A 12748-nucleotide genomic window follows, 5' to 3' on the forward strand; every position below is an offset into this window, starting at 1 on the left:
CTCCCAACCTCTCTGCTCCTGAATATCCACCACCCTGAACCAGGAGAGGGAGGAGGAGACAGGGCTGCATGCAGGCAGGTGTGCTGGGGCCGGGCCGGTGGCCATCAGCCTCCTGCCCTCACGGGCCTCACAGTGAGGGGAGGAGGCAGCTTCTCTCACATCAGCTTTCCTATGAGTCCCCACCTGGGAGTGCACAAAAGTTGTCTGCCACCATTTTTACTGGGTGCCAGAAAGTAGGATCCCTGCCCCAGGATTACCTGGGAGGCCAATCCCTCTGATGAGGTGAGGAGCCCACCTCTCCTGCCTTTTGCCCAGAGCTAGCTCAGGGGCTCACTGCAAACACTGCAAAGGGAGGTGGAGGTGCTTCCCGCCCTAGGGCCCTGGAGGTCTGGGGTTCCAGCAGGAGAGAAGAGGCTGTGAATGCAGCACAGAGATGGAGCTACTGTTCTGTGGGCAGCAGGTGTGATGGTGCCTGTGTCAGGAAGGGAGGGTGCAGCTGGGCCACGGTCCCTTCTCTGTACCATGCATTCCTTAGCCCAAGCCCTGACCATCAGGTCCGCAGGGTCACTGCCGGCTGCTGGCTGGCTGATTGCCAGGTCAGGGGGGCCAGCTTGGAGGCCTGTCACCTCATTTCTCGCACCTGCTGGCAGATGGAAGTCCAGACCCTGCAGCGCCCCCAGGGTCATTTCTCTCCTGGGTTTCCTCTGCTTGCAGAGAAGAGGGAGGGGCTGGGGAGGGCAATGATTTTGGATGCACATGTAACAAACACCCTTTTAAAGATCCCCACCCCCTGTTGACTCCCATCCCACACACTAGCCAAGTAAATAAGATTTGATATTCCTGTTGTTTACATGCTCCTCTGTCTCTATTTGATTATCTCCACATCCCCTTAGGGGAGGGAGAAGGGGCACACGGCCAGCCCAGGTGGTGTAGGGAAGCTAGGCTTCTTAGTGGCTGGCACTGACCGTGTCCTTGAGCAAATCACTTCACCTGTGGGTTTCCATTACCTCAGTCCCACAGGAAGGGTGGGACTGCATGAGCTTCTGGCTTAGCAGTGTATGGAAATACTCAGTTTTCTCCTTGGGGTATATTTCAAGTGCTCAGGGTGTTCTCAGAGAGTGCCCGCTGGCTTAGCAGCCTGCAGAGGGCGGAGCTCCTTCCGTTCATTGAGCTCCTCTGATGGGTCGGCCGTTGTTTTCTAAGCACTGAGGACTTAGAGATGAATTAGGCACTGCCCTTCAGGAGGTCACAGTCTGGTATTATGGACAGTGACAGGTAGAAGTGCAGTCACTTTGCCATCATCATACTTGACACTTACTGAGGTCGCCCAAGGATACCAGCCGTGGTCCTCAGTACTTGACGAGAATTACTTCGTTTTGACCTTCACAGTAACCCCAGCAGGTGGTTACTATTATCCATCTGGACTTGAACCCAGGCGGCCAGCTTCTAGCTCCAAGGCCTTTACCATCACACAGCCTTTGTGAATTCCTTAAAAGTACGTATGTGGCAAGAGTGTGGGAGAGAATTTTTATAATCCTTATTCAATTGACATTTGGGCAACTTTAAGTGATTTTTTAAAAACTGATTGGAAAGAGAGAAGAGAAACACACTGCTCCGCCCACCTACGCATCAGTGGCGCATGCGCACCACGAGCCAGGAATGAGCCCACAGCCCTGGAGTATGGGCTGGTGCTCCAGCCAACCGAGCCACCTCCCAGGGCAACTGGAAGTGATTCTGAAAGGCTGCCTGAACTGCGCTGAGAATGTTAACACCGGGCTCATGATCCCACCCACTCCAGCCCCGCAACCCCTTGTCCTGTATTTGATAAATAGACCGGAGGCTCTGTCAGCTTTCATCCCTGGGACTTTAGTCAGAGCCCAGGACTCCACGGCCCCACCTTCCCTGCTCCCCTGAAGCTGCCCTTCCCTCCCGCTCTTTTCACAGGCCTTCAGAACAACCTGTCCCCCAAGACAAAGGGCCCCCCGGTTCACCTGGGCACCATCGTGGGCATCGTGCTGGCGGTCCTCCTCGTAGCGGCCATCGTCCTGGTGGGGATCTACATCAGCGGCCACCCCACTTCCAATGCCGCGCTCTTCTTCATCGAGGTCAGCTCCGCCCTCTGCCTCTGCGTTATTGCTCACTCAGGACCTGCTCCTCCCCATCTCGTCCCTCACCGGCCACATGCCTGGCTCCTGTTCCCGTCTGAGGAACTGTCATTGACTCCACCCCGGGAATCTCACACTGGCTAGTGCCCTCTTAGTCCCCAACCCCCAGGGCTCTGCACCGCAGCTATTCCAGCCCTCCTGTCCTGTCTGCGTCTGCGCCCCCACTTGTGAAACGAGGCCCCAGGGCAAAGGAAGAAGTGCCACACGTGCCCATTTAGTGGCTGTGCAGCCGATCTCTGATGAGGTGTGGTCTCTCATGGCCAAACTCCAGCCCCAGCATTTATTCAAAGCCATCCTAGAACTGAGAGGTCTCTCTGCCTCTTTGCTGTGTGGGGTTTTTAGAGTAGAACTGACAAACCATAATAGTAATGAGTTGCTTTCTCAGGGAGCTTTCATTGAGGATGCCACAGTTTCACATGTCTCAGAATTCAGAAGAGCCAGCATGACAGTAAGGCCCAGCCCCCTTTGCTGTGGGCCACCAAGCATGGCAGCTCCTGTCCCAGCCCCACTCTTGGCTTCCCACTGGCTCTCCTCGTGGCACAGTGGCAGCACCTCTGTGACCGCAGTCTCCTTTACAGGGCGAAGGAGCCCAGTGACCGCATTACCCAGAGGCCAGGTGGTTCCTCCTTTTCATTTAGACTCCCTCCGTTGCTTGTGAATCTTAACTGGTCATTGTTAAACCTTGGCCTATCGGGTGTGCTGATGGGGATGCTGACAGGGTTCTGAGGCAGACCCAAGAATCTGCATTTTCACAAGCTCCCCTGCTGACCCTGATGTAGGAACCGCTGTCTCGGCATTCCCAGAGCCTCCCAGATTTGTCCCCTCTCTCACCTACTTCCTCGCTTCCCACCGTCTCAGGGCCCCACTCTGTCTGTTGCTAAAGTTTCCACCTGGGGTCCTGCAGCCCTCCTGTCCCAGCAGGTTTCCCAGCAACGGAGGGATCGGAGCAGGGAGTCCTCTGAAACAGGGGCCCTGAACGTCACCCAGCTCTCCATAGGCCCCCAGTGCCCTTGTAAAGAGAGTCTCAGTGCTATTCCTGGGGGAAGGTCCCCAGTGGGCGAGGCCATGCCTGTTGACTCTGGTCTGTGTCCCCACAGCGGAGATCTCACCACTGGCCGGCCATGAGATTCCGCAACCACCCCAACCACAACACCTACACGGAGGTCGAACCCTCGGGCCACGAGAAGGAGGGCTTTGTGGAGGCGGAGCAGTTCTGAGACCGCCAGGTCACCCCTTGGAAGGGTAGGATGGAAGTCCCGGGGACCCCAGAGGAGACAAATCGAAACAGAGTGGAGAAGTGATTTTTCTTGGCCTCCTCTGAACACACCCTGGCGGAGAAGATGGGGCAGCGGCGTGAGGGGCCAGAGCTACGGTTTGGCCATCACACTCCAATATTGAAGCGAGGGCAGAAAAGCAACCACATTGAGTTTTTTAAGGAGCAATAACCTAATTTCATCTTCTTTTGATGCAAGGGGTCTCCCTTTCTGGGGCTCTCAATGGTCTACTCAGTAGCTGCCCCAGAGGCCTCCTCCCCGCCAGAGATGACCAGATAGATGCCCTGCCCCTGGTCACCTAATGCCCCTGCAAATGACACAAGAGAACTGAGTTCTCAGTTGCGGCCACCGCACTCCAGGGCCCATAGACTCAAGAGCTGGTCCTCATGGCTATGGATTCGGTGCATTCGGCCCCTGCCTCTGTGACTCTCGAAGTCTGGAGAAGGAGTTCTGGCCATCTGTTAGACACAGGTACGGCTACTCTATGCCCTTCGTCAAGCCGCCAAATGGAGGCAAACCAAAGGAGAGGACAGAACTTGTAGGGGAAATTGCATTTTTAGGCTTTGCTCTCTCAACTTGCCCTTTCTGCTGAGAACCAGTACTTCTGCATCAAACATGGGTGCAGCCCACTCACCCCAGCTGTGGCCCAGCCTCGGCCGGATGAGCCATTGGGGGCCTTTTATTCCAGGGGCACATTTGGTGTCCATTGTATTCACTGGCCTTTTCCTCTGTCAGTGCCAGTAAGGACCACCCAAGGCAGAACTTTCCTAATTACTGTTTTGCCTCCTCCAAGCTGGATTTCCATCGCCCTTAGAAACAGGGTGGTTTGTGGGGACATATCCAGCGGAGAACCTCAGCGGGAGTGTGTTGAGAAGCCAAGCCCCTGGAATGGCTGGGACAGAGGACGCTTACACGGGAAGAAGGGACTTTCTACATAAAATCTTGACCTGGAAAATTGCTTTCGCCTCCCCAGCTGTGCTGGAAGTTTTGGGGGCAGAGCTGTTAAGCTCCCAAACGTTAGCTGATTTTAAGGGAATTCTGTCCCAGAGATGAGCCAGGGCTGCTTCCCCGGAGCAGTTAAAATGAAAACCTACAGCTCGCCCTCACCCAAAGAGAAAATATCAGCAGTGAATAAATGGTAAATCACAGTCTCCACTTAGTCAACCCCTTTTCGGCCTGTCATCGGAGACCCCCCCCCCCCAGAGGAAGAAGTTAAAGTGCCGGCCTCCTGGGGGGGCGGGGCTCAGGAGTGCACAAATAACCGGACACAGCCAAACACTTGCCACGCCCCCTGCTTTATCCGTGGGGAGGACACTGATGACAATCAAATTAGAAACATGCTGGGCCTGGTAAACCGGGGAGCTGCGGGGAGGGTCAGAATTTGAGAAGAGTGCCCCCGAGAGAATAGGGTTCTTTTTGCATTTCTGAGGGACAGAAAGGTCTGTGACAGAGCTGGCTTCCTGAGCAAAGCCGGGCCAGGCACTGAAATGACGCCCCCCCCCCCCGGCCGGCAGGAGGGGGCCTTTTGCTCTTGCCTGACCAGCAAAGCGTCTGTGAGCTTTATGTGTCCAACTGGCCAGGACAGTTTCTGTTGTGGCCAAATGCAGTACACAGCACCGTTTGCCGCACCCCCAAACCCAGCGCACCTCTTCCCAGTGGGGGCTCTGCCAGCTGTCCTGGATTCCCCAACGGAAAGAACAGGGAGGTGGGAGGAAGGGGCGGTGCCGCGCGGGGCCTGCAGGTGGCGAAAAAGTGCCAGGTGCCTTGGTGGCTGGGCCGGAGAAGCCTGGCTAACCCCCGGGAAGGCAGTGGGAGGGCGGTGGAGCTGTCTGGCAGCAGGTAGCCCGGTTTGTTTACAGCAAAAAGAACTAAAGATGTGTCATTAAGAGAGGCCTCGGGACATGAAGAGTCTCTGGACGCCTGAAGCCAGCACGTGTAGCCCAGTGCAGCCTGGAAGCAGAGCTGAGCACTCACCGAGTTCTGGCGGGGTCCCAGCCAGCCCTGGGACCTTTCTCGGGAGCTTTACTCCCAGGCTTAGGGCAGGTTAGCTGGGCGGCTGCAGAGAGTGACCAGAAGGGGACATCGGGGTCTCGAGGTCAACCCTCCGGTTGGGCTTCATTCGCATAGTGCGCATGATCGACCCCAGAGCTTGCGGGTTTCCAGGCCCCTCCCCCCACAGGCCTACACAGTCTCCTAGGAGAACAGGCGGCTGGCAGGCACCTGCTCCACGCCGCGTCTCTGGGCACCTTTACAGTGATCCCCCGGGAGGTGGGAGGGTAGGTCCACGAGACTTCATCACCGTGACAGGAATGTCATCTGTGATGCAGAGCTCTGAGGAGCCGTCTGTGTGGTGCCCCGAGATCGGAAGGACTCAGGGAGCCTCTGTTTTACACAGCTCTTAAGAGAGCAAGAACGTGGGGACAGGGAGAGGAACGGAGAGGCCGAGTGTGAGACGGGCCCCTGAAGCAGGCTGTGGACACGTCCCCAGTGTTCTTCAGTCAGTGCTCTCAGGTTTGTGGCTCTGTCCAGCAAGGTCCCAGGGATTTCTGCTTCTAGAACAAGAGTGCACAGGAGCCCAGCCATCCCCCTCAGCACCCAGAAAAGCCCCAGTGAGCAGTTTGACTGGCTGCCCGCCTCCCTCCCGCCATGATCAGGGATCACCCAGGCAGCCCAGCAGACCCCTGACTCTGGAAGCCACTTCCCCGGGTCTCACTCACCTTGAAGCCTGAAGTTGAAATGTCCTTTTGTCACTCTTAGAGGTTGTCGATGGACCCAAGGAAACAACTTTTTCAGTGTGTTTTACCATAGCTCCTCTGTGTAAGGCATCCCAGTGTGTATATATTTTCAGGCATATACAGGCATAAACACACGTGCACTTTGTGGCTAAGAACATTGGATGAACCTGTGGTGTGCTCAACCTGTAGCTTGGTTAGTTCAGTTAAGGTAGAGGCAAAAGCTGCTAGCCAGCCACACTCATTGAAAAGCAGAATGTCCACCACCTGAGCTGACTGCTCACCTGGTTGTGAGCAGGGCCGAGACGCCCTGCTCTTCTCCGGATCCTGGAACAGGTAACAGATTTGCACAGAGCACTGACTGGGGCTGCACACAGTTGATCTCTCTCTCGCTTTCTCTCTGTCCATCCCCCCTTCTCCTCCTCTACCCTCCCAACAAAAACCTGCCTGAATCTACAGCACAATTAGAAGGATCTGGAGGTCAAGGGCTTCCTAGCTCTCCTAAATGCCACGTGCTCACGTGTTTAGTGGCAACTCTCTGCATGGATTCTCAAGTGTTAATAATAAAAGGCAACATTCTTTTAAGACCTGATTTGTGCAAGATAAACTACGAAGGTTTTCGAGTGGCGTTCTGCAGTTGCCACACACACGGTAGTCCTGACAATAGACATCTTCTCTAATGACCTTCACCTTCACGAAGGAGCACGGGAACAGCCTGCAGCAATCTGCCCAACAGGGTGCTTCTCCCAGCCTCTCAGCCCCACCTCCGGGAGACGCAGCCTGGAAAGAGACAGAACCCAGCTGTTTATTTATTTGGGGTTTGTAAATCCCTGGAAGTAAACCTCATGGGTTTCTAATCTACTATCTTGAGTTACAAAATAAATCTATGTAAGTTGATGTTGCCTCCTTTCTGGAAGCTTTGCATCTGAACCACTTTAACAGCCTCATTGTGTTTTTATTACTTTGCAGTGTTGTTTTTTTTTTTTCTCTCCAACACGGTTAAGCAAACCAAAACAGAGGGAAAATGTGAACTCTTACAACCAAAATCAGCTATGTCAAATTTCAGTCTCCAAACAAGCCAATTTCTAAATAAACATACAATGTTTGCCGGATAGATAGGAAAGTGTCAGAGGAGGCGCCCAGTTATGCAGGGAGTCGGAGGCAGGATCCCTAGCCCCAGCCCTGTGCCTGAGGTGCTGTGTGATGTCAGCCAAGTCGCCCAACATCTCTGGTCCTCTGTGAAAAAAGGGGGAGAGAGAACACATTGATCTAAGGTGGGAATATATTCCTCTCCTTAGCAAATAGCATCGCCCATTTGTTTTTGTTTTGTTTTGTTTTGGGTTCACACAGCAGCTCAGACCAAAGCTAAACCTCCCTTTCTCTGCACTGTTCTCACAGGGTGGCCAACTTGTTTGAGTTTGCCCAGGACTTCCCTAGTTCTCACACTGAAGCCCTCGGTTGGGGGACACTGGGACAGTTAGTCCTTGCAGCTTACCATGACCCTATTGGCTGAAGAGATAATGTTAATAATTCCCAGCACGTGGAGTCTTGGACCTAGCTATTCAAGGTGTGGTCCATATAGCCATCCCCGTGGGTTAGCTGGAAATGTAAAACTCAGGCCCACCCACTCCAGGCCTCTGGAGTTAGAATGTCCATTTGAGAAGCCCCCTGGGTGACTCCTGGGAAGTAAAAGCAAGTTTGAGAAGCTCTCTGGGAAACAATTTTATCTGCATGATCACAACCTGTTGGGGAAGTATTATGCCCCCTTTTCCCCAGACGAGGAAACCGAGGCTCAGACAGGCGGAATCCTGATCGTTTATTCATTTGGTCCATACTCATTAAGCACCTATGGTGTGCCAGGCAGCATCAAGTAAATTAACCCATTTCACACAGTAGGAAGTACAGTAGTGCAGACAACCCCCAAACCCAGGTCTCTGAACAGACTGTAGATGAAACAGAGGCATCTCAGGCCTGAGAGCCTCAATAATATTCACAGCGATGATTTCACATACACACTCTCGGCTCCTGAAACTGGGAGCTTATCTTCTATTTATTTACACACTCCAGGCACTTGACATAGTCCTCGTTGTTGCCGTCTCCTTCACATCCCCGCTCCCTGCCCCAGTGACGACCGGGGAGCCCTCTCCATCCCGCTCCACAGAACACAGAGGCCGGGCCGCTGCCCTGTCTGTCTTCTTGAATGGGGGACAATCGATTACTTCACTGGCCACGAGGAGGCCAGAGAGAGGGGAGGTGGGAAGGAAAGAGAGAATTCTTACGTGAATTACAAAAACCAAAGAGAAATTTGGTTTCTCTTTGAAACCAAAGAGAAGTCCCCCTGTGGGGGGGGACAATTTTCCTGATGTTCACAGAACATTTTTACATTTGGTCTCTGGAGATAGCGAACTCATGCCTCCAGCACCCCACAAAGCTAAAGGCACTGACTGTTAAGGGGACAATGTAGCAAGTGACATTTCACTGTACAGTACCGGTCTTGCTTGGGCTAGGACTTTCCCTCCCAGCTGCAGTCTTCCCTCTTCAAACTTTGTTTGGTTTGTTTGTTTGTTTGTTTGTTTGTTTTTCCCAGAAATGGACTGTCACCACTATGAGATCAGATGGAATGTCTAATATGTGTAATGTGAGACTCACCATGTCCAGCTGAGAAAAATCTGGAAATGCTCAAACAAGAACAGATACAGTTTCTTTTTTTTTCTTTAATCTATGTCAAAGAGGTGGCTTTTATTTATTTATTTTTATTTTTAAAATATTTTATTTATTTTTAGAGAGAGGGGAAGGGAAGGAGAAAGAGTGGGAGAGAAACATCAATGTGTGTTTGCCTCTCATGTGTCCCCCACAGGGGACCTGGCCTGCAACGCAGGCATGTGCCCTGACTGGGAATTGAACCTACGACCCTTTGCTTCAACAGGCCCATGCTCAATCCACTGAGCTACACCAGCCGGGGCTCAGATACAGTTTCTCCTCTGTTGATACACCTACCAGCCTCAGTTTAGACCCCATTTTGAATTCACAGACAGGCTGCCCTCGGTAAACTCAGATGCAGTGGGTCGGGTGCCCTCTGCCCTGACCGCCCTCCCTCAAAGAGCAGTAAGTGATTCCAAGCGCCCCCTCTGCAAGGCCAAAAGGCAGCTTGCTCCAGGGCCCACCCTCTTCCTTCTCCAGAGCTGCCCATTCCCAAGCCCTCCACAGACTGAGCAAAACCTTCCCCACCACCTTCGCTCTTCCTTCTGCCTCCAGAGACAAGCACTCAGGCCTCTTCACGGGGAGGGAGGAAGTGAAACCACCGATGGGCCTTAGCAAAGCTTCCTGACTGTATTCACCTTTGTGTTCTGATGTGAGGGGACAGGGGCCGGTGGGGGGGTGGCAGCTCACACTTAGTGAGTTCTCAGTCCTTCGGGCCACAGGTCCTAGAGGCTGTTACCTGGCGTTTTCCTGTGTGTTGATCACAGGCTACAAGAATGGCTCTCTTGTCCAATCCCACAGCCCCTTAATTTTACAAAGGGAAAACTGAGGCCCGTGGAAGCCAAGATTCACTTGCCCGTGACCACGCAGAAAGTGGGAGAGCCCCAGCTGTCAGTGCTCAGAGCCAGCAGGTGTGGGTGGCAGGTAATCACTGGGCTCTGAAGGCCACCAGGCCTGAGTTGAATGTTGGGGTTGCCAACCACCACCTCTGTGTCCTCACACGAGTTACTACTCAGTGTCCCTGCTCCCCTTCAGCCCTGGTGGAACGGAAGTGATGAAAATAATGCCACTTGCCCCATCAGTCTTCAAGAAGACTAAACATTCCAGTGTCTGGAGCCAAGCGGCACACTCGGTAAGTGCTCCAGAAGCCTTGGCTTCTTTCTTATGTATTAATTACTGAATGCAACCTGACCTATTACAACTATTCGGGACACTGGCTGGATTTTCTGGTGCTTTTTGCTGCCTTTATGTGTAGACATTGTTTCCACCAGAGGGCGCTCTGCTCAGCAGGCAGTTAGCAACTGCTCTGGGAAAGCCTCCCACTCTAATATAATTAATTTTTTTTAAAGCAAGTTCCCCACTCACTCCAGAATGGGGACGGTCACCCACTGGCATGCCTAGGGCTGGGGGTAGAAGACTCTCAGTGCTCTGCAGGCAACAGACACCATCATGCCTCGTCACTCTTCATTCTCAGCTTTCTGCATTATCCTGCAAAGCGCTAGCTCATTTTCATGTTCTTTAAGGGAAGAAAAGGAACATGAGGAAAAGATATTGCAGAAATCAAACCAGGAACTTCCCTCAGTGATTAATTTCGAAGAGCGGGACAGGTTTCAGTACCCAGGAGTGGCTGTTTTGTATGGACGTCAGATGAGGCATTGCCTTTATTCTTCTACTTCCTTTTAAGCCTAAAGTAGATGAATTGGTGCAATACCTTTTAAAAAACAGATTAAACTAATAAAATACCTACAATGCACTCTGGTACAGAACAGTACTTGGCATATTTGCAGAAAGTGTGAATTTAGAACGAGACATGTTCTAAACTGAGAAATCCCTCTCATGAATATATACTTAATTTTTTTATTTATTAATTTGAGTGAGAGAGAGAAACATCGATTTGTTGTTCCACTTATGTATGCATTCATTTGGTTGATTCTTGTACATGCCCTGACCAGGGATTGAACCTGTAATTTCATTGTATCGGGATGAGGCTCTAACCAACTGAGCTACCCAGTAGGGGCCTCTTGAGGATATTTCTATGGAAATTATTTTTTTTTAAAGCGGCATTTGTGTTCTTTCAAAGGCACTTAAGGCCAATCAATACAAGTCTGGGCGTGGCTCTCTATGCAGACGAGCTTTGAGCTAACAGGCCCCTAAGGAGGGCAGGATGAGCTCCCATGCCTTAGGCCCACGGAACAACCAGAAAACCCAAACTTGGGCTCCTCGTTCCTCCCTTTGCCTGCGTCCTCTCCTTCAGGAGAGAAGGCCCAAGTCCTGACAGCCTTCAGACGTGGCACAACGGACCATAACACATTGAAGCATTTCCCAGCTCCCCCGCCCCAGGGCTGCGACTGCCAGTTTCTGGTTATTAGGCAAAAATGCACAAATTAACTCTCAGTCCTCAACACCCAGACATGTGACTCAGAGGCAGCCCTCGGCACAAAGGACACTAAATGAAGAAATAGGAGCAAAGTGCCAGAGGCACCGGGAGCATTTCCCGAAAGAAGTTCTTCCTGCCCTAGTCTTCAGAATCCAGATCCTCCGTTTCTGGAGGAAAATCACTTCCTGCAACACAAACAGGGAGGAGAGCAGCAGTCATGGGAATCACGGCCCAAGGCGATTAGACACGGACACCCAAAGGCTACAAGGGAACACCTCCCCTCACTGATGAAGACGTACCTGGAAGGCCCTTTAAGAAGCAGAAGAGCTCCCACAGGACCTTCCCCAAGGTTTCTCCTGGTTCTTTGGATGAAATCAGATGGTTATAGAAATACCCATCACTGTGGTTTCTGTTATTTCCGTCTGAGCTCCTTCTTTTCAGGAAAATGTGCAGATTCGACAAGGAGCAATAACAGGAACCTATGGGAGTGCAGGTCTGTCTCACTTGTATTTCCTGCACCAGAGTGAAACAAAGCTCCTCATCAGTTTGGCAAATATGGGGCTCCCTCTGCTGCCTCCACTCTCACTTATAATAAAAGGATCCTTACATAAAGCTTTGTGGCTTTCAACATGTTAGATCTAGGCAGGCCTAGGAGGAATGAAAATCACCGGACGAGAAAATGGCACCGTGGGAAGCTGCCTGCAGACCCTGCCCAGGAAGATCAGGGTCTCAGGTGGGCTTATCTGGCATAACAGGTTGCAGCTTTCACCCAGCAACCAGCTCTAGCCAATCAGGCTCTGATACCCCAACTGCAGGTTTTTGCATTTAAAAACCCTGATCTAAGAACAACCGATCGAGTCCCAGCCTCCCTTGTTTGGCTCCCCAACCTCCCTTGGTTGGCCCCACTTTCCCTCTTATTCCCTGCTAATAAACCCTGCTCTCCTTAGCTCACTCACTGCATCTGTCCGGTTTCTTGAGCGACTCCGACTGAACACAAAACACTGTCATAAGTTCAAGTCTCAAAGGCAGGGCAAGCCGAGCTCAAGCCTTGGGGCCATGGGAACGCCCTGCTGCCATCCCTCCCCAAGTCCAGCCCAAGCATCTGCTGAATTCAGTACCAGTGGAATCATACTGATATTGGTATAGATCTTAGTTTTCAAACCACTGTCAGTCTAACATCTCACCTGAGCACTGTAGTTCTCTTTTGAGGGTGGTGGGGTGGAAACTAGCACCCCATTTTAAGAACAAAGGAAGGTGAAGCTCAGAGCACTGAATGATTTTCCCCGACCCCCCTGCCTCTGGCCCAGGGATGGCATCAGAACCTCAATGCCTCCCGCCACGATAGCAGAACAAAGACGGCTAATGTTTATGTTTCTTGCAGTGCAAAGCATCACTTCAGCCAGAAGGTAGAAAGGAAACAGATGACCTTCATTCACTGTTGGATTCCCCAGGATGTCAATCAAAATGCACTTCTTGGGCACTTACCCTGGGCCCAGCAAA

The 12748-nt window shown here is 52.2% G+C and overlaps 1 protein-coding gene across 1 annotated transcript in view; it reads left to right on the forward strand.

Moving 5' to 3' along the window:
• The window catches only part of PLXDC1 (plexin domain containing 1), a 53917-nt gene extending 49115 nt beyond the window's left edge, over window positions 1–4802 (forward strand). The window contains exons 13-14 of the mRNA XM_037140619.2: window positions 1945–2105; window positions 3263–4802. Of these exons, the coding sequence (XP_036996514.2) occupies window positions 1945–2105; window positions 3263–3382 (281 nt within the window). The 3' untranslated portion in view covers window positions 3383–4802. The remainder of the gene's footprint in view (window positions 1–1944; window positions 2106–3262) is intronic.
• Window positions 4803–12748: the final 7946 nt, after the last annotated feature.

This window comes from Artibeus jamaicensis, unplaced genomic scaffold (genome assembly GCF_021234435.1).
Source record: "Artibeus jamaicensis isolate MK-2021 breed Jamaican fruit bat unplaced genomic scaffold, CSHL_Jam_final contig_1998, whole genome shotgun sequence".
In the NCBI taxonomy this organism is placed as follows: Eukaryota; Metazoa; Chordata; class Mammalia; order Chiroptera; family Phyllostomidae; genus Artibeus; species Artibeus jamaicensis.